At 41.5% G+C, this 22,616-nt stretch overlaps 1 protein-coding gene across 1 annotated transcript in view; it reads left to right on the forward strand.

Annotated features, from left to right (window-relative positions):
- The first annotated feature begins 13,436 nt into the window (after positions 1–13,436).
- Positions 13,437–22,616, forward strand: part of cacna1da (calcium channel, voltage-dependent, L type, alpha 1D subunit, a) — a 57,018-nt gene continuing 47,838 nt past the window's right edge. Inside the window, 1 exon segment of the mRNA XM_078283719.1 lies at positions 13,437–13,514. Coding sequence (XP_078139845.1) covers positions 13,452–13,514 — 63 coding nt within the window. The 5' untranslated portion in view covers positions 13,437–13,451.

Raw genomic sequence — 22,616 nt, forward strand, 5'->3', positions numbered from 1 at the left:
GCGTGCAGACACATACATACACAAGGACACACACACACACACACACACACACACACACACACACACAGACAGACAGACACACACGTACACACACAGAGGAGGGGGAGCCCAGTGACGTGGGCTGGGTCTGACTGCTGAAGTCGAATGGCACTCATGGCATTGGCTACAGCATGACCGGGATGGAGGAGGTGTGTCACAGCTATAGACATGGAGGGGGGGGTTGACAGATGGGAGGAGGGCAGACATTTGAAGCGTCTAACCACGATTGACTATGGCTTTACTGTCCAAACTCATAACCTCAGACCTTGATGGTTGATTGTTCTTTGTTCTTTACCCACCACCCCCAACCACCCACCACCACCCCGCCCTCACTCCCACCCCCCGGGTTTCAACGGGGCATCAGTTGCTCTCACTGGGGATGAAGAAAAAGATGAGGGATGTGAGTGACAAAAGGAGAAAGAACAAGAAAGAGAGAAAGAGGGAGAGAGGGAGCAAGAGAGAGAGAGTGAGGGAGAGAAAGAGAGGGTGAGAGAAAGAGAGAGAGAGAGAGAGAGAGGGACAGAGAGAGAGAGAGAGAGAGAGAGAGAGAGAGTTTTTGTTGTGGTGGTAGTGGTGTCCTCTAAAATTGTGATCTTTTTAGACAGAGGCCAGACCTGCAGAATATCGGCTCTGTGGTCTCTCCTCAGTCCTGATCCCCTCCTCACACTCTGTCGTTCTGTCTTCTGTCTCTCAGCATCGCGCTCTGTGAACTCTGTGCTCTGAGTCCACAGACCGAGGACACTGTGTTCTTTCCTCAGCAGCCTCATGGACCTGATATCCAGACATGCCCCAGCCTATCTACTGAGCCTTTATTCTAAATTAACTGGATGGCAGAACAGCAATAGTGCAGTGGTGAAGCAACACTGTGTGAGAACTTTTGCTTCATAGTCTATTTGAGTATTCCTACCATTAAAATGTGAAATATCTTATTTTCCCTCAAACTTAAGATTGCTTGCGTGTACATTGTGTACATTTACCATTTTCCAAGTTTCACCATGACCTGTATATTTTCATTGTATATGAATTATATGGAGTGGAATATATCAAATCAAATATGACCTCCATATTCAAAATCAAGATTCCCTTTCATCAAGTTTTTCTCATTTCATCAAAGCATATTTTCCATCCTCTTCCTTTTTTCTGTTTTTGTGATGTCTTTGTCTTTGATGTGTGGCATTTTTTACCCATAATGGATGCAAATTCTAGGGAGATGTTGACAAATTCAATTTCTCATTAAAAGACTCACAGAATGCATTTCGCATTTGAGGACTTCATTTTTAAATGATTTTGTTCAGGCATTGGTGGTTAGATTTGCACCATTTGGACAAAACGGCGCATGCATGCGCACAAAACGTCTGACGTGATTAGTTTTATCCAGAAGGTTGGCGTGCCATCTAGAGGATAACCTTTGGAAGTACATTTGACCTGTTTCCAGTGGTCAGTATATCTATCAGCACATGCAAGCTGCAGAGAATTAAACTAAATATGGAGAAATATACACTCTTCTGTCTAGTCAGGATTATTGGTAAATTTGTCCCTTTGATGATGTTTTTGAGCCATAAAGGGTAATCTGTTCAGAAACAGGTAGATTATCTAGAAATAGATTATATGAAGAGACTCAAATTTGATAGCATAGTGTAAAAAAAAAAAAGACGTTTCAGCATTCATTTTGAAATATGTGCCATTTTGAAAGTGTGTCTGCGTGTGTGCCATGAACAGGCAGAAAGAGAGAGTGTGTGCTTGCCTCCAAAGCCTGTGTAGTGCATCAGTGCACAGTTAATGGCGATCAGAGGCAACTGCACACAGATTAAAGTTGTCTCAGTCTACAGCTGGCTGTGTGGTACAATCCAGAATCTTCCACTGAAATGAAGAGAAGGGGGTGGTATAGAAATGATTGTACAATATCTTTCTAGTTGGGGAGTGGTAAGGACACAAAATGATTATAAGGAAATTTTCTTACACACAATACACATAATATCTGAGCGCTAAATTATTACAGATCAAAGTCTGCTTTCATCCGTGATGGGTTTCAACCGGTCTATATTTAGAACAGAGATAATAAAGCAACTGAACATAACAGACACAATACTGCCTATTAGTGGATATAATAAGCCAACCAAACATGGACATGACAGATCAACCAAGCATTTTATATCATGCATTTTCCTATGTGTGGCACGAACTACATTTTATTACTCCATTTTGAACGGCCCTTCAACACAGGCCAGCTGTATTCCAAACAGTACACACCAGAGGACACTGTCTCCCCATAAATGTAGGATGATAGTCTCCATAAATCATGTTTTATGAGCTAGGAACATTAGCCAATAAATGAAGGAAAGCAGCACTGCAATGCATCATATACTGTACATTCCAATACTAGAATCGTAAGATATTTTTACAACAGAGAGGACTCCTCTCCTTTGCTGCATATTGTGTCTAACATTTGATTTGAATATCAAAATCAAATCTTTGAATGTGAAATGAATTCTTGAAGTCTTAGAATGGAAATGAATTTAAACCATCACCCTATTAATACATTCAGACTGCAATGAACTGACGCTTGTGTGGAGCGAAACCCAACTATGAAGTGTATTGTTTTTAGTGACAGTGAGGCGGGATGATAACAACGTGCTATTGATATAAGTGTCAGCTGATGTTATATGATCATGACACGTGCTCTGTGAGTGTCACTGTTCTTTACAGAGACTCAAACCATCACCCTCCTCCGTCCCTCATTCATCTTCTCCTGCACCTCCTCAGCCATGTGATCCTCTCTCTGGATCCCTGCCCTTTGCTGTAGCTGCGAGGTCATCTCCCAGCACCTCTGCCCTCACAGCCATGGTGAAGCCATCTCTCCAGCCCCCCCGCCATCCTCCTGTTCCCACCGACATTGTCCTTCTCCCAGTTTCCAGCAACTCCTCTGGGCTCCTGGGTCCTGTCAGAAAAGCTTTTCTTCACAGAGCCCCACAGGTGCCAGCCAATGGCAGGCTGCAAAGAGAACGCCACGTGATGATGTGCGACCAATCTCGGGCATCCACAACTGCACACTTCCTGGAGGGAAAGTACATTCAGAGAGCATGAATGTTTCTATTTTTAATCTCTCTGGCAGAAAAAGAGGAGCAAAGCAACCACTTTTGAAACAATGCCTTAATATAACACAGAGGATGTGTGTATTTTTGAGATGCCAAGCTCAGTTAGACAAAAATGTACTTGGCATTGTTGGGCTTGAATGATTAATGGACTTTTAGAAGCAGCACTAATGTAGATACACAGTTCACACATGCATGTATGTGTGTGTGCACATGCATCCATGCATGCAAAGATGTGCACACGCACGCACACGCACGCACACGCACACACACACACACACACACACACACACACACACACACACACACACACAAACACACACACACACACACACACACACACACAAATTAACTCAAGAATATTCTCACACTCATATGCATAGAGACACACACACACACACACACACACACACACACACACACATCCATGGATCTGGTACATTGCTTTAATGCCAGTTGCTCCTTCAGGCTTGAGCCTCTTCCACTCTGCTCTTATCACTCCATTTCCTTAAATCGCTCTGCGGTCACCATGATGACATAGCGCTTACCCTTCTATCTGAGTGCTGTCTGTCACCCAAAGGCCCCGCCCCCTGACAGTGCATGACAAGATGAGAGGACTTATGATTGAATTATCAGCAGAGCATTCAGTTATACAGCCATTCACAGCTGGATGAGGTGACCATCCTGGACGTGGGGGTGTGAGTTGGGGGCACTCATGGAATAAGAGAAGAGAAAAGGACTGAGAAATGAGAGAGATGGAAAGACCATGGTCATGGACAAGAGATGGAGTCAGTGAGAAAGTGCGATAATTAAAGAAAAGGAGAATAAAGGAACTATTGGGAGATGAAAGAAAAGAGAGGCAGATGGAGAGCTATAGATCAGCAGATGAAGTGGATGAAGAGAAGAGGGGACGAAAAAGGAGAGACAACACTAAAGAGAGAGGGAGGGAGATTCAGAGTGAAGAAGCGAGTGTGCGAGCCGGGGTTAAGGCTGAGCGTGTGTTGTGGGCTCAGCGGTGAAGTTGACGATGCACTGGGAGAACAGCTGCGCTGCAGGGCTTTCAGGCTCCATCACTACTGCTCTCCTTCAAGCAGCTCCACCAACACACTCTCTCTCTCTCTCTCACACACACACACACACACACACACACACACACACAAATATACACAGAACACTCATAAACATGCAAAGCCACTGATCATCGCAACCCACTGATATCACATAGATGTAGTGTAATAATAACCAGGTTGTAATATTCATGTTCAGGCCAGAGAATCAGACATCACACCACACATGTGGAGATATTTTAACAAAGTCATTTGAAATCTCCCAGCCCCTCATTGTCATTATGTGATTGGAAAAACATACACACATGCTCACACAGACTGCAGTTACAGAATACATAAATGCTGAATGCGATTGAGATTAAATGAGAACAGGACCTGAAGAAAAGAGTCGTTTTGCAGCTTAGGAGAACGTGAGTGAAGCTGTCATATACCAGCAAGAGATTTATTGCAATCAGATTTAAAAGGAGCTGCAGAAAGAGAGGGAGGAGTGAGAGGGAGAGACAGAGGAATAAAGGACATAGAGGAAGAAGGCTTCAGCTAAGTGCATTTACAGAGAGCTACAAAAAATTAACTGCTGTTTGCTGTCAACACAAACTCGGCATAATCCCTTTAGAGGTTAGCCAAACCCAACATTGACGCAGGACCTCAGCCACAGTTTAGGAGCTCAAGGTCCAATGATACTTGATGTGTTATATTTTCAGAATTGCATTTGTCTGATATGCCACTGCCTGGATTACAGTCTGGTCAAGACAAAGTTTCTTCATCATCAAAGAAATAATACTGAGAAATTAAAAAGGGAGACAGATCCACTTTGCCGATTGCTTTCTCATTTCTGTGGTACTGCAAAAACAGAACAGACCAAACTCAAATTCCTGTGCTTGAATGATTCAGTATGCGAAAGTGAATCACCATATTTGGGTAAAGTTAATTTTGGTTAGGAGAGTTTGGCGGTGTAGGGAGCAGAGAAACAGGATCAAATCAGAGGTGGGGGCGGACTGATGTACTGAGCCAAATGGCATCCATATTCCCTGGGGGCCACTGCACCCTCTGTCCGTGTTTTTACGCCATTTTCTGTAAAAATGAACTGCAATGCGCTAGTCTCTTGGGAACTATTGAAGGCGTTTGTGCATATTTGAAGGGGGGAGGGAGATTTTGGCCACGCATACATACACACACACACACACACACAGAGGAATACACACACATCAGCTATTTCAGGTGAATGAGCACTGAAATGTATAACTGCTATTTCCACCATCCTCACTACCATAAAGTAATCTCTGTAGGAAAATAGCAGAGGGAAACCAGGTCAAGAACAACAGAGGAGAAGGGCAAAGAAAACCACTTCTTGAGGGTGGAGCTGAAAAAGGAAGCAGTAGTGATATGTTTCTTAGAGACTGACAAAGTACTGCTACTGCTACATTTAAATCATTGGACAAGGACAAAGTGATAATCAAATCAAATGTCCTGGATGGGAGAGCTGTCAACCGATTAGGGCCCATTTAATAATGAGAAAGAATCAAGTGAGAGAGGAGACGATGTTCAGGCATCAGAAAATATTCTTTAACACTAGACAGAATGGGCAGACACTGTGCATTACAGATTACATTTTTTTATTTTTTATTTAAAGCATACTCACAAATAAAATACATTCATGTACATCATCATGAACCACTCTCTGAATACATGCCTGTTAGTGTCCGTTCCTCTGAATACACGCTAAGTGCTAATTGCCCCAAAACTATGCAAAAATACAAAAACAGAAAAAATGTGATCACTCCGTTTTGTGACATTCAACACAGCTGCACACGCACCACCACCGACATGCACACACATACATGCCCCACCCCATCTAGAGGTGAATAATTCAGGAAGATTCGAGAAGAAACCATTATCCTGGGCAGACAGGTAAGCTGATATAGCAGGTGAACCTAGCGCCTGCCTGCCTGCTTGCCCAGTCATTCTCCACTCCTCACCAAAGCTTGGGGCTCACACACTTGCTGCAATTTACTCACTGACCAGCCTACCAGGGAAGAAGATGAGGGGCTGCTTGTCATTGTCGTCACCTGGGACGTATAAGTAAAGCAGAGGCCTCAACTCAACCGGTGGACTCTGGCGGGTAGGATTTTCACAGGGCTGTTGGTTATCTGATGAGGAATACTGGCTCAGCAGCACCGAACTGAGTGACAATGGAATATTGTGGCCATTGCTATTTGAGCAAACTGCTCCCAAAACAAAATTATGGAGAGATTTATTCTATCAGCTGCCATGTTTACACTGTACTAGGGTTGTGGATATAAATGTAATGATGTAGTGGAAAAGGGAATACTTGTTGTGTAATACCATTAACCAAAATAGCTCAGCCCATAGTAGTACAATGCAACTACAAAGCCCTTCTCGAGTAACAGTTGCTGCTTCGTCAGTGTTGCTGTTACACAGGCTTGATATCAACAAGTCTTTAATGTATTCTGACTGAATATCGCACCCAGAACAGAGTTTTTGAAGGGTCCTCTGAGGGTCAAGGCTATCATTTGGTCATTAGTTTTTCATAAGGGTGGGATTCATGTGTAGCCTACTGTAATGCATGGCAGGTGTACAGGGTCTTTGGGGTATGCTGCAATATTTATCAGCCAGCCTTCTACTTAAGTCCTATTATATTGGCAAAAGAGCATTTTTGTATTCATACATGCGCCTTTTGCAAATATTGTAATACCACAATAATAATGAGATCAACTGATATCACCAGTCAATGAGTTGAACTGAAAATATAATTTACTCAATTTACACAGTCACAGCTCTTGAAGTAACCATTAAGGTCAGTCACCAAATTATTTTTGCAGTATCATATGAGAAGTCTTTTCTAATGTTGGGTAAATAGAGAAATGTTATTCTCTGTTAATGTAGATTAGACCACAGTGCAGGCCTAATCCTGCCACACCACAAAATAAATTATTTGTGAATGCAATCTCAAAATCACACCTTACACATATCCACGTGTAATAAATGTAGGCTTGTAATGTTAGATAAAGTATATAGTCTAAAGGAATACTATGCTATTTATTTGCACCTGGAATATTCCAGAATCTGCTTCATTACCAAGAACAGCTGTAATGGGAGAGGAGAGAGGTATGAGTGTTAAAGTAGATCAGGCAGAGTGGTATTGACTTACTTTCTCATGAAGAACACACCCACTAGAGGCAGTGGGAAATGTAGTTATGTTCACAAAATAACAATTTGAAGGAATACAATGTATCATCTGTGGAGTGGACTTGCTTTCACTGATTTTACCAGGAGAAAAGGAAATTATTATTGCAAAAAAATATGTCTGGATAATGGCTACCTTGGTTGAATGACTTGCAGACCCTCATTAGTGGCATCAGAACTGCAGCTGGATAGAATGGATGTTTATAATTGTGTAATATAGTAAACATCACTTCATTATAATTTGACTGATTCCTCTGTGTATTGCCATTGCTGGTAACACTACATTTTGCCATATGGCATGTGTGTCTGGTTCCGCAGTATTTCCTTAAGCTATAGGCTATTCATTGTAAAGCCACTAGCCTTTGACTGCTTGACCACTAAATGACAGGCCTTTTATTACTGAGCACTGCTACTTCTCTCTTGAGGTATGAGAATGTTTCCCTATCGTTATTACTTTTGGGGAGAAATGGTACAAAATATAGCAGCACTAGTGGTAGATGATGGACTGGGCATACATGTGTGGACTCATGTGGACTCATCATGACTGAACACTATTAAGTATTGGTTATCATATTAATACACTGTATAATCACATCTCCAGAGAAAGACATATGCATACCCCATAGGTCTACATAGCCTACATAACCTCAGCTAATTAACAAACTTTCATGACAGTTGAGAAGTTGGGTAGCCTATACTGCTGAACAGATGGTAGGTAGACTCTGACCACATCGTCCAAAATAAGTCAATGGTGAGTATGACTGTGTTGCACCAGGATGCATCTTGGGAATTTGTCAAACAATGATTTATTTTCTTGCCTATAACAGCAGAATTTCTCTTGAGATGTTAATGGAAAGGGAACCGGCACATTAAAACAAGACCTTGAAATTGGAGGAGTTACTGCTCCCCCTTTTCTCCCATTTCTTTCATTTAATTTGCCAACAAAACAACTCAAGCAAAATCATTTGGTATATTATGCCTGCATGTCACTGTTTCCCCATCCCCAGATCCTTTAGCATGACAAGTAGGCCAACTACACACACCCAGAACATCACTATAATATCCCTATAGAGAGTTACAGTGTGTCTTTGGTACTCAGTCGTGATTTTATGGTGACCTTATCGTACTTTATGGTATTTTTTATTTATTTCCTATGGTAATCCGACAATATTCCTACAAGTTCCCCATAAGGACCCAGAGTTTTGCTGTGATATTTTCAAGGTATCCTTCACAAAATGACTGTAGCATTAATTTAGCTCTCTCTCTCTCTCTCTCTCTATGGTTTTGATCAGTGCAGGTACAGTTGGTGACATTTGGGATTTCTTCTGTATTTGTTACTTCTTGTTTGTAACATGCCATAAATGAGCAAGGGGCTTGTGCAGGAACAGGAGGGACGGAGGCAGAAGGAGGAGAGCTTGGTTTCTGATGTACATGCTCGTTACTGTTCACTGGCGCCGTGACGATAAGCGGGCAGCGGACGGCGATGCTCTGTTCCGTGGTGCGCACTCTCCTGTCTCCTGCTCTCCACGATCATCATGGAAGGGCTTAATTAATGCATAGGCTTATGTGTCCCTCCTGCCCCCGAAGCTGATGCATTTTAAATCGCCGTTTGAGACTGGACCTGCGTTTTTTCGCCCGCCGAAGCACTGGACTTGTCTTACTGAGCGGAGAGGACCGAGGCTAAATAACACTAAGTCTTCAGAAAAGGTATGGCACGGTACGGTTTTGTGTCTGGTCCATGTAGTCTGAAGTTAGCCTCTTAGCATAGCTGCGTTTTTGCGTGGAGGCAATGATGTTGCTGTTTTCATTATTTTCAGAGGACAGCAGTGATTAATGGCCAATTTGCTTTCGACCGAGGTTGTCCGTCATGTTTTTTGGAGGCTTATTCGGAAAGGAGATTCATCGCCTAATCATGAATAATGCACAATGCAATTAATAAATATTACATTGTCTTCTAGACCTCCGTTAAGGTTGATGCCAGGTAGCCTACCTTGTCATAAATTGAGGTTGGCGCTGGTCATGTGGACTGTCCACTATATTAGCCTGGAGTGTAAGACCATCAGTGATTGAGGTTTGTTGTAATAAGGTTGCCAGCTGTTTCTGCTGAGCAGCGAGGACCATCTGACGGCTGTGCGTTGCTCAGTTTTCACTATGAGCGCCCGGAGTCAGGCTGTCATTTCACATCGTTTTTGGGGGATTTCACCATATCCTACCTTAGTGTGTCCAAGGAGAAATATGGGGACGCAGGATGATGGGTATTTTGTCACGAATCGCTCATGGGAATGTCAGTGTTTATTTTCATCACGGGTGCAGGCTCGATGTTATCGATGTTGCAGTGAAATTAATATTCCAAAAAAAAAGCGCATATATCATGCATTGTCCTTACATATTGGGCTTGTACTAGCATAGGCTACATGAAGGCAGTAGCATAGCACAAAGGGGAGATATATAGCTAGCCTAGGCATTCTGAATTGACCACAAGGCGTGCAGTCCTACATTATAATAGCAATCACATCAATATTTTCTATGGAATGCAAGGATTGAATTCTTCTTGGAGCATCACTGCAATGTGACCTTTTCTGTTTCTTCCTCTGCGGGGCCTGCTCGCAGTTCAAGGACTTACACAACTGATTTGACCAAGTGATGCGTTAGAGTGACAGCTTTCAATTTACACGCTTAATTTGTATGTGTTTTGGCTCGAGCTGCATGTCGTCTGCCTTCATATTTTACTGCACGGAATTTGTTCATTTTCAAGTAATTTTGTAGCTATTGTTTAGTAATTTTAGTCTCTTGGTGGCAAGATGATCAGACCGAGGCCAGCCTGCCATATTTCTTGTAGTTTTGAAAGATCTTAAGCTTCAATTACACAATTTCCAGTGCATTCAGCATTTCCTCTGTCTGAACCATAAACAAGAATGCATTTTACATCTGGTTGAGTTTCAGATTTATCCAGTGTGCCTTTGTGAGGGGGCTTCTATTGAACAAAAATGGCTACTTTACCTTTCAATAGATGAGTGTTCTTTTTCAATGAATGCCATATTGATGAACTCTGTGGTCTGAAACATACACATGTAGGCCATTGTATGTTATGCATACTGCTGTGTCATAACTTTACATGCATATGTTTGGTAATTCACAACAGCCTTACAGGTTTGATTTTGTTTATAACTGTATGGTCAGTAGTCACATTACAGTGGCAAGAGAAATTAACTGAACATTAACTGATAATGACACCTGGCCTATAAGGTGCTGTATGTCCCAATTTAACCTGTTCCACGTGAATGGCTGTCTTGAAGGCTTAATTGTTGAGATCATTGTTAAGATTTTCATGAGTGAAAGGCAGGTTTCCAGCCCTGGCCACCCACACAAAACCAAATGCCAAAGGGAGTCCCCCTTTGGCTAAAGGAGATAATAGTATAGGCTAGCAAGGCTTCCAGCAGGACTACTGTCCTTCACTCACCTCTATCCCCTTTGAGCCCCTTGCTGAAACCCTACCTGAGTAGGACTCCACTGTAACACAACAGATTTGAAGCTGGGTCTCCTGCTTGCTAGTCAATTAGCCAATTTAGATATTTAGATATTTAGACTTGCAAGACATTGGGCAGGAAGAGACTTTGGACAAACACATTAATTTAAGTTAAAAGCAACAGCATGTATTCTTTCATTGTTATAAAACATTCAAAATACACTGATACTATCTCTTCTCACTTTTTCTTTCCCAGAGGCAAATTATGCCAGCAGCACCAGAGTCCCTGCCCCTGGTGACGTGCCAGCTTATCGGTCAGACTCTTCTGCCCTCCTCTAGCTTCGCTGTCTACCCTGGCAGATCCATGCTGCTGGATGCTCCTCACAGAGCCACGCCCACACCATGAGCGCCAACGGGCCCGCCCCAGACCCAGCCCCTGCCCCCGCGGCCCCAGAAGCCCCTCCTGCCCCGAACCCAGCCCCCGCCCCGGCCCCAGCGCCTGCGGCACCACCTGCTCCTGCCCCACCTGCCCCAGCGGCCACTACCATCCCGGTAGGTGCGTTGGCACAGAAGAAGCGGCAGCAATATGCCAAAAGCAAGAAACAGGGCAGTAATGCCAACAGCAGGCCACCGAGGGCTCTGTTCTGCCTCAACCTCAACAACCCCATACGCAGGGCCTGCATCAGCCTGGTGGAGTGGAAATATCCTTTATGGTGTTGATATGTGTTGGTGGCTGTGGTGGTGGCTGCATGTTTGAGTGTTACCAATACTTGCTTGCAGCTCCTGTGATGATACCTTTGTAACAGTTCAGCTGTGGTAATTATTGCCACATCAGGTGTTTTCATATATAATCCTTTTTAAATGAACCAGATTCAAGCCTCTCAACATGAACCAAAAAGAAGACCAAGAGAACAGAAGCGCCCTTCTCTTTATTTTGACGTTGTCTGGCCGTTTTAAGGAGAACTCAAAGTGTTTTTGGTTCACTTAAGCCTTGATGAGATTACTGCCCTTTTTCTGGTGGCAACTTTTTTTTTACAAGTCAGCCAGTTAATTTATGGCTGTAGTGGATAGCAGCTGGTGCATGATGTGAAAACCATAATAATAACAAAGTTACAAGGCTAAAACAAAATTTGCTACGAGATAAAAATGAACCAACTTATTACTTTTAGACGTGTTACTGTTGTTGTTGTTACTGTTGTTGTTCGAAATGTTGGTAAAAAATGTTCAAATCAGCACATGATAACTGGCCAGTGCTTTGTGGATCTGTCTCCTGGTACCTGCTAGAAAATGTAGTCAAACTGAAGTGAAAAAAAAACGCATCTTTTCCTACCAAAGACAGAGTGAAAGTCACTATGTCCTGAATCCTAAAATACTGTGGTAGGCTATGTAGATGGAGTGACTCAGTGGCACAACACAGCTGTGTAACAGTCTGGTGGGTTTGGTGCTTAAGCAGATGCTGTCATCATGAACGCCATCAGATGATATAGAGGAGAATGGCTATCTTAAATCGCAAAGCTAAATTTAATTGTTCACCTTTGTGTGTTTGTTGTAAAAAGAAATCAGTGGGGATTTACCACCAATTTACTTTGGCAAATACAAATGTAGCCATCACAGGAGTCCCAATTTTTACTGCTTGGACTGCATACAACAGTGTACTACTGCCACATGTTTGTTTACCGCCTTTGCTGTGAGAGTGATGGTGGAAAATTCAAATTTTGTTCACTTTTCAGCTGTCAGAAGGTGCAAGGAATGATCTGGCAGGCATTTTACAATATTTCTCTTCATTTCTACCTCACAACGTTTGAGAAAGAATCAGCTACAGTGATCATGGCAGTGTTAATGTACAATAGATTCAGGATAGATGCTTGTTGGGGGGATTTATTGGCACTTCTTTAGTACTGTACCAGGTCAACATTTCATTGTTTTTCAGTATAAAACAATGAGTAGCATTGTCATTTTGCACTAGTTCAACATTTAAGTTTTTCAGGATAACCTACAAAATATTGTTCATTGAATGAATTCAACACAATAGACACAACTACACCATGTTTGTCAAACTAACTTTAACATAAGACACATAAGAAGAGAGACAATAATAACAGCATCAGTTATATAATATACAAGCAAACAAAAACAATAAAATAGCATATAGCGTAACAGAAGATATCTATAACATAACCATACAGATCAATCTGTAATGTAGTCAAGTCATTCAACCATCAAGTCGGCGTCTCAGCTCATTTCAACTTGATATATTACTTCTTTAGTTGACTGAATACTTAATAAGTTACAACTTTATTAGTGACTTACAAATAGTGAGTTATAATGTCACAGCTGGGGATTACACAGTTAGACAACTATATTACAAGTTGTCTTGATGTATATTACTTAAAACTGTTTCTTATCTCATTGTGCTGACTTCCAACAAATACTGTGTTGGAAGTCATTTTGCTTGCAATGTCAGTATTTTAATAACCATCCTTATCTTCAATGTGATCTGTGTTTCTTGACAATTTGTTTTCCTTAACTTCTTTCCTCAGGCCATTTGATATCTTTATATTAATTGCTATTTTTGCCAACTGTATGGCCTTAGCTGTCTATATCCCCTTCCCTGAAGATGATTCCAACTCCACAAACCATGACCTGGTGAGTAACCTATATGTCCTGACTTTGTTATCCATTCATCCATTTGATGCCTATCATATATCAGTGCTGCTACCTACACCCACTAGTTGCCATAAAAGACTGACTGGCATTGCTCTGCATAGTGATGAAGCAGTTTTCATGTGGACTCATTCAGGTCACATTGTAAAAACCTCTCACTGTCTGGCTTGGATTAAGGTTTTGTCTCAAAATAAATGGATAAATTCTTGTTTGTGACAAGCAAAAAGAAATTAAGGATTATCTCCTGCAGTGTTGATAATTTTCTTCTTGTTTTCTTACTATTTTCATCTCAGCTGCTAATTAGCAATATTCTACAGCTTTGTGTTGTCTGTCGATAAAAATGTTATTGGTGGAACCTGCTCTGTGGCTGTCATACATTTGATTGTATATCATGTTAGCTATGGTACAGCTAAAGGTATAGGTAAAAGTTATATAGTTATAGTTATGTGTTTGGCAAGCAATAAGGTGTTGCATACAGACGGTGTCTTCAGTGTATTGCTTCATCATGCAGATTTGAGCTTTTCGCTGTGCCTACACAGAGAAACATTTTGACAACTATCCTCATCGGTGCTTTATCATGTCATAGTTTTCCTGTACAGAGCTTTTATTCAGCTTTCTATTTTTAGAATTTCTCGTCACTGCACCACTCTGTGCACCTTGTGCATTTATGTCTGTGTGATGAATTATGGGTGATGTAGTGTTGTAAGCATTGTTCCCCAGCTGAGGATGAGTGCACTCTCCAAAAGCCAGACAACACACAGAATTTGGTTCTTACATGAGCAGAATTTAGCTGTAGTGTTCAATGATTCATGAATAGCTCATATGTCTGCAGACATCTGAATATTCTCGGCAGCTCTGTCTGAGAGCAGGAAGATGTTAGAGAAAGGTTACCAGCCTGCCGTTAAAGAGCAGTGGGAGTGTTCCTCTGTTCATTACCCTGCTGAACCGAGTGTACAAGATAAGCTAGAGCTTTGGTCTTAGCCAGAGTTTCTCTGGTCTACTTTAGAGAAGTGCGGTGTAATGCCTCCCAGTTTGACCTCCTGCAGGGTGACCTCAGGGTGTTTGTTTGCACAGTGGTGGTGCATTGAAGGAAAGTAGGTCATCTGGGACAATATAGTGCCTGATATAGTATCATCTATGTTGTCAGCTTCAGTTTGGAAGCGAAGTTTGGAAGAGAGTTGGATTTTTCTAACAATCTCAATTTAGGTTACAGTGGATCTAACTCAATGACAACTGGAACAAAATGTGCAGTGGTGCAGCGCAAAATGTGAAACTAGAATCTAGTAAAAATGTTCCTCTTGTAATGTGTCAATGAGACGTTTTACTACAGAACGTAAATGTATTTTTTGTTGTTGTCATGTTTGCTTTACTATTATGAGTTATAGCTAATTTCAACCTCACTGACACTCAGCAGTGTGCATATAACCCCAACTAGCAGCCCGATGGCCCTGCTGTGTCACCATGGACTGTGGGGTGTTTTAGATGGGAATTTATCTAAACGGCTGTTAATGAGTAGCGAGTGACAGATGCCACTCCCTAATGTGTGCCCAGCCTCAGACCGCTAATGGACCATGTGCATATTGTTGACGGGTGTACATAGTTTGACATTGCTTTTTTTCATACCCACACCTTGGCACGTATCGCCTCCAAACCCAAGGCACTTTTAGAAATTGGCACTCCAAGCATTCTGGCACCAGACTGCCATGGTTAATAAATTCAGAACATTGTCAGAAATTACATTCATATGTACAGAGCCTCACCCTCTCACGCATTTAGAGCACACGCCTGGCTGAGGGGGAGGGGTGGGGGGGCAGTTCAATATTGACTGTAATAATAATGCCCAAATGGCATCAAGCTAAATGGCCAAGCTTGCTAGGAAGCTACCTTCCACTCCACACAGTGAAAATAACTCTCGCCCCACATCTCATCTCAGCCTTTATATGCAAACCAGTTGTCAGTGTAAACATGTGACTGATAATTTGACACTTTTTAATCATCCCTTCATTATGTCTGCCGTCTGAACCTGTTCAGACATCGCTCTCTAATATTTCCCACTCTGTTCTAATGGAACTAGAATAGCTCTCTTATAAACAGTGTCAAATTGGATTTATGAATGCACCCAACAAGACTTAACCAGAAATGCTACATTGTGCACACTGCCCTGTTGGATGGGCCAGGAGAATTGAATAGCATCATCTAGGCGGCTTACATGCTTCATGAACCAGATCTATTACGATAGATGAGAGGACATGCTGATGATTAGACATGAAATTATGTATCCCATTTTGGACTCTTCTCAGTAATCCTCATAGTCATCACAAAAACTTAACGTACAGGGATTCAGCTTCTTAAAATTTACAGCATCCTCCTCTGTGTCTTCTTTTACCACGCTTTACATAGCTTGCATAGGGCTTGGGTTTAATTCTGCAGTGGCAACAGTAAACTCAGATACCAGATGAAGAACAATGCAATCTTTCCCTTTTCAGCAGAGGTTGAACAATAGAGTACTTTGTAGGGCAGGTGTGCCAGCTTGGCCTCAGTTGTTGTACAGTGCTCACACTGTAGTCACAGGAGGAGTGCGAGAGAGAAAAACGCTGAGCTAGTTTGCTGTAGCAGCCAGCAGGTACGGCTGTAGAGCACAGTGCCATTTCACACCGCTCTGCTCTGCAGGCGCTTAGGTGGACTGAGCATTGATATGAAACCTGAGGTAGGGCGCTGAGAGGACCGGTGCTCGTCACAAGGCTGCAAATCCATGCAGATTTTTGCTCAGTGACACACCAGAACAGGGTTTATCTTCCAACACACAGAGGCACAGAAACCCTGCAGTCACCGTGGGCAAACTGTATACAGACAAGCTGACCTCTAGGCCTTGTGGATGCATTTGAAGAACAGAGAGCAGACTCTGCTGTTCGTGTGTTATTAGGTAGTGTAGTAGAAAGATACTGCAAGGAGAGAGAGTGATCTTAACGATTGATCTTGGTTGAAGGCTGAAATGTTTTAAACGTTTAACAACTGAAAGGTAGAATACTGTATCTGTTCCTTCTCATTTGCTTATGCTACACTGTCTACACAATGCATAGGTGCTGTAGCGCTGCTGTGAGTTGGAACACTGCAATACTGCAAAGTCACAGAGGCCTTAATGGCATGGGTCTGCTAGTCTTGTTAGTAAGGCTTGGTTAAATGCAGCAGCTCATTATAAATAGAAAGCAATTTCCTCCTCAGGCAGAACACAGGGCAAAGATTGGGGGTCCACTACCACCAGGAGGCACAAGTGAGTAACAGGATGCAGCGAGCACACACTTGCACACGTGCACGCGCACAAAAGGAGAAAGAGACAACAAACACAGACAAAAAAGTCACAGTAATTCCTCCATTCCTCTCTTGCTCAGCTCTCTGTTTCTTCTCTCATAGCCACTGTAATGGGAACGCATTCTGCATGTGACTGTGTCTCCTCCACACCCACCTTGTCTAGGGGACAGACAGATACTCCCCCCTCCAAAAGAGAGGGGGGGGGGGGGGCCTTCTTTTGCTTTAAGGTCACTTCTGACTTATCTATCTGAGACTCGACACCCGAGGCAGCTCCTGCTGAAGGTAGCTGAGCAAAAGCGCTCTGAAACAATGACCTTTTCATGGTGAATATGATTCATACGTCTCATCCTTCGTAAGGCAACATGCAGTGCATCGCGTCTGGTATCATGTAGTGTTCGCCTGTATCACTGTTATTGCATAACCCCAGAGCCGCAGAGCTATTTATTTTACTGGGGACAAAAGGACACTAGCATGTAAAGACTGAAATGACCGCACACCAAGCAATAGAGAGGTTGTTTGGAGGCCCGCAGAGACCTCACAGTTTGATTCCATTTCACAACTCAATGCTATCACAGTTGAGGAAGTATCAGAGTTTATAATCTAATTCATTTTGAATATTTTTCATAAGTGAATGCTTCAAAGAAAATAGTAATTACTACTCAAAATCTACCCACACACACAGACTGACTGCCCATTTTACATGTTGGTGCCTGGTTTTATTATACCTTATTTAATATGTGGGTGTCATGGAATTATTATGACACAATGAGCTAAGAAAGACTATATGGTTTGGTGTTATTTAGAGTTAATTGGGGGAGGGTCAGTTTGAAGCGATCCACTGCCTTCCCTGTTCAAGATTAACAAGTGAAAACAGCTTAATGCTAGTTACATGCTTGTCAGCTGTGAGCGTCTTGGCAAGTAATGTAATAATTGTGTTTTCTATGATGACTGTCATGAATACATACAACACCTCTAATCTTTTAGCAACACCTATGATAGAGATGACAAAGGGTTTGGAGTGGAAATATGTTACATTAGTTACATGTGTTTACGGTCTTGCAAATCTAATCAGATTTAGCTATTTTTGACCAGTGGCTATAGCTATCTATTGAGGAAACAGAAAACTAAGACAACATCGCTACCGTATTCAAGTTCCTATTTTTTTTTCTTTATTTTTAGCATGAAATCATACAAATAAAATGTCAAACTTTTATTATCAAATGACGTACAATCCACTGTTAAACATTACGATTGTAACATGAAAGTAATTCCTGTACTGAAAGAGACATATATAAAGCTTGTGCATATAAAATAGTGCTAGCATTATGGGGCACTATCTCACTAATAGTATATACTGGCCAAGTAGTCAAGGCAGGGCCGCCTGCAGGCCAGTAGGGGTCACCACCACAGGTTCAAGTACATGAGAGACAAACTACAGAATCAAACAGATCCCCTAAAGCTTACTACCACAGTCAATTCAAACATATTTAATTCAACATTGACTATAAAACCTCTTAGGCTCATTACAGAGTCTACGCAAGCAACACACACAGCAACGCAAGGTGCTTCTCACATTCCTGCCTGTGTAGCCTACACCAAACTTTGTAACACGATGCTAATGCATGTTGCATTGTCATGCGTTTTTCAGGTAGAGGCGCTATATGCAAATACTGCAAAATGAACAACTACAAACAAAGAAGTAGTCATTTCTGGTGTAAATACATACCAACAACCGTCATAGTGCCCGACTTGTAACTCGCTGCCAATGCCTGTTGACTGATCACAGTCACCCAGTACCTCAGTGTGACAGCCGCCGCTGAGAGGCATCCACCAGATTGCAGTGTTTCTTGTCATGGATAATCAGAGGCACGATACAGTGAAGGAGGTTTTCAAATTTTGATGCTGACATCCGAAAATATTGGAAATGCCTCTCTTCATCTAAGTTCCGCATGGGCAAAATGGCCCCATCGTATAATCCCCATCTGGCATTCTCAACCTATTTGAAGGACGAACGTATCATATTCTTTTCAGCTTTTTCTTTTAGATTGAGAAGTTATAAAAGATTCCTCTACAGTAGCCATTTTTACTGTAAATATTCCATTCAGGGTCACTCGCTCCAGACTAGTGGTTTTGCTTACATTAATGTATTGTGTTAACTATGTACCAGGCCTTACAGTCACTTGGAAAAACCAAGATCATAAAAACAGTAAAAGCAAATATTTCAAATATACACTTCTAGCCTCAAAAATCTAGTAAAATGGCACATGTATGATTATTATTTTCACATTAATACATTTCCCCCTTATTCCATCCAAGGGCATATTTACACAGATGGATAGATTGATAGATAGATACATACATACATATTTGTCTGTTCATCTTTCAACAGATTTAGGAAGCAAAAGAGAGATAGGTATTCCTAACACAGCACTTAAGACTGAGTGATTGTGGTGAAGCTGTGGTGAAGCTCGTCTGTAGTGTGGCATGCTATTGGAAAAGTACATTCTCGCTCAATGATCCCATTGTTTGTTTATTTGTAATAGTTATGACAGTAATGTTTGGAGTTTTCCAGAGAAAGGGCATGAATCTGTTTACATTCAAATTTGTTTGTGCTAAACTACAAGATTAATATTTTTCTTTGCTCCTAAAAGTTTTCAATAGTAGGCTACATTGTTTACATCCTTTTGCCAACTTTTTTACATCCTTTTTCCAAAATAACATGTAAACCACATACACCTTTGGCCTGGTTGTAAATGCTCCTCCTGTTTGAATGACAGGTGGTTTGCTGGCTAGATTCCTGTCAGATTCATGTTAGCTAGCTAGCCAGCTAACTGCGGCTCACGTGCCTTCAAATGAAATCAAGTTTAGCTTTATTTACTTACCATCAACTACCATATGGTTTGCTCATCACTTGCGCTTGGCCCATCGCAGAAAGAGGCATGCTGGCGATTGGCAGCCTTGTAGGAGGCCGCTGCCTGACAGGCCACACTGAGGGAACAAACGTCCCTGGGGCCCGTGCTTGACTTCTACAGTACTGCTTGGTGGTCTCAGGGCTCTGCGATGCCTAAACAGTGCATACAGTAACTCCCCTAAGTACTGCACATGGCAAAAAGTGTTACACACAAATGAATGAACCCCTAATGGTCCAAGGTGTGCACACACACCCTCAATCTTGCAAAACTTGTTTTATGTCAGCCATTTATGCTCGTACGACCTTGTACACGTGCTAAATCACATGACACACAACTGAGGATGACCAATTTTCTCCTAATATTCTCACTACGGCCAATTTCACAACTTTTGGCCAAAAGTTGCATTGCCAATCTTCAAGTAATTGCCTTTTATTTACCATGGACTGTCTGCATTTATGATAGCATGCATCCTATCCCTGTGTGCTTTGAAACACTGTACAAGTTCCCAATGTCAGTGTTGGCTACATATAGAATAATTAGTACATCACTGAGTCTCTATTTTGATGCTGTGATGTTATTCTGTTGTTACTATTGCTGGGTTTAGGGTAAAAGTTATGTGTAGATTTATTGACCAAGACTTGTCTTATGAGGTTGGCTGTGTAGTTGGAAGTGTCTGCGCTGGGGGAGTGTGTTTGATGAAGTGTATTTCCATATGAGGATTGGTGATATGTGTCAGTGTTTTGGCTGTGTATTGTGGTGAAGGAGTGTGTAAACGTGTACATGTGTACATGTGTGTGACAGAACAAGCAGTTGGCTGTGGGTGTAACTGTGGCTGGCACAAGCAGCAGTGTCTGGACTGTGGACTCCCATGGAGATGATGGTAGAAGTATGTGTTTAGTCACTTAACGTAACTGCTCATTTGTGGCTCACACTAGCACTGTCCCCGCTTGTTATCTGGAATGTGTATTTCTGCATGTGTGTGTGAGTGTGAGATTGTGTATTTGTGTGTGTCTGTGTGTGTGTGTGTGTGTGTGTGTGAGAGAGAGAGTAAGAGCGAGTAAATTGAGAGTAAGAGCTGTATTTGTTTTTATTTTGATATTGTGTGAAAGAGAGTGTGTTGTGCAACGGCAGTGGTGGAATTAGTGGTAGGATGACATTGTGTGTGTGTGTGTGTAGCAGGCCTTCTTCTTATGAATTCAGATTTTATTTTGGATTGTCTCAGGCTGTACAGAGAACACATTTCTTCCCCTTTAGGAGACACACTGCTTAATATTAGCTCTCTTGAAATTGTGGTGGAAGGACCATTTTTCCTCCATCTGCTTGTCAACTATAAGGAAACAGACAGACATGTGATTTACAGAATATTCTTCATGTTCAATAACAGTCAGCCCCATAATTTTGTTTTGTAGTAGAGGTTACCTACCATTAATGTAATAACTTCTTTCCTGTTAATCTATTAATCCTTACATTATTAGGTTTTATTACATTAAAGCTACACTAGGCAAGATTTTTAAGTAGAAATACACCCATATTATCCGCCTAAATAGAGGGGCTGCAATTTGTTTCCTTTAGTATAAAGCATCACAGATTTTATTTGTTTAGCACCTTTCATACATAGAATGCAGCTCAAAGTGCTTTACATTAGCACTAGAGAAAAAAACAAAACAAAAACAAATCCAGGTAATCCATTTATAATGATCACCAAAGACCTCTTCCACACATGTCCATCTCTTTTTCAGATGTAACATCATAGTTAAAGACCAAATATGGAGTAGGTGACAGTTGTGTATTGAATTCTGACTATTATTAGATTATCAGTGAAGTTATTACATCAATTAAATGAAACCTGAAATTTTCAACCTTCTCAGTATTGTAATAAAACACAATAATGTATTGATTATTATGTTAATGTGAAAAAAAGTTATGACATTATTGGTAGGTAACTTTTATTACATTAATGGGAAATTATGTTTATAGGATTAATGTACTATTAACTGCATATTGTTATTGTGTTAATGGTTTATTACATTAATGGAAATCACATTACATTAGCAGTATTGACACAGCTATTGTGTAAATAATGTTGGAAAATGAATGATTAGTGAGGCCTAATACCAGTTGTACCACCATCTTCATGGTCAAGCTTTATCTCTGCGTATTCTTTGTGAATGATCATGAACAGATTTCTCTTGCTCAGCTGTCTCCAGAGACTATCGCTACCTGGTTGAGGTTCTAGTCATAGATCGTCTGTCAATATGCACTTGACAAAATAGATGTTTCTTTCTTCCATTGTCACGCTGCTCTGAGCTTTCTTCACGTGATTCTGTGCAGAGGCATTAATAAGTAGTGTGGCTCTCAGACAGTGAGTCACTGCTCTGTGAACAGTGAACACGCATGTACACACATAAATAATTTGGGAGCATAAGTGTAACATTGGAGTCACCAGTGTATTAACTGGGCTAATATAAAGCATAAATTCACCGAAGAGGAACATGTTTGGTGGGCAGTTTTGGATGTCTGTTTTCAGGAATGAGAGTCTTGCATTCCGAATTGCACCACAAGTTACAAGGATGAGCGCAGATTACCATCATACACCTCATCCAAAATTATACATGTAGAATGGACCCCATGTATCTCTTATGCCAATTCCAAAGCTTGGTTGATTTATAACAGTGCCTTTTAAACTATTTATTAGCATTTTATTTCTCTAACCTTCTCAAACCCAACTAAATAATGAATTACTGATAATGACATTATAATAACTTGCAACAAATCAATAAATTAAATGACAAACTGAAGAATTTGTATCTGTGTGTGTGTGTGTGTGTGTGTGTTTGTGTGTGTGTGTGTGTGTGTGTCCCAG

Source organism: Centroberyx gerrardi, chromosome 5 (assembly GCF_048128805.1).
Source record: "Centroberyx gerrardi isolate f3 chromosome 5, fCenGer3.hap1.cur.20231027, whole genome shotgun sequence".
NCBI classification, from domain to species: domain Eukaryota; kingdom Metazoa; phylum Chordata; class Actinopteri; order Beryciformes; family Berycidae; genus Centroberyx; species Centroberyx gerrardi.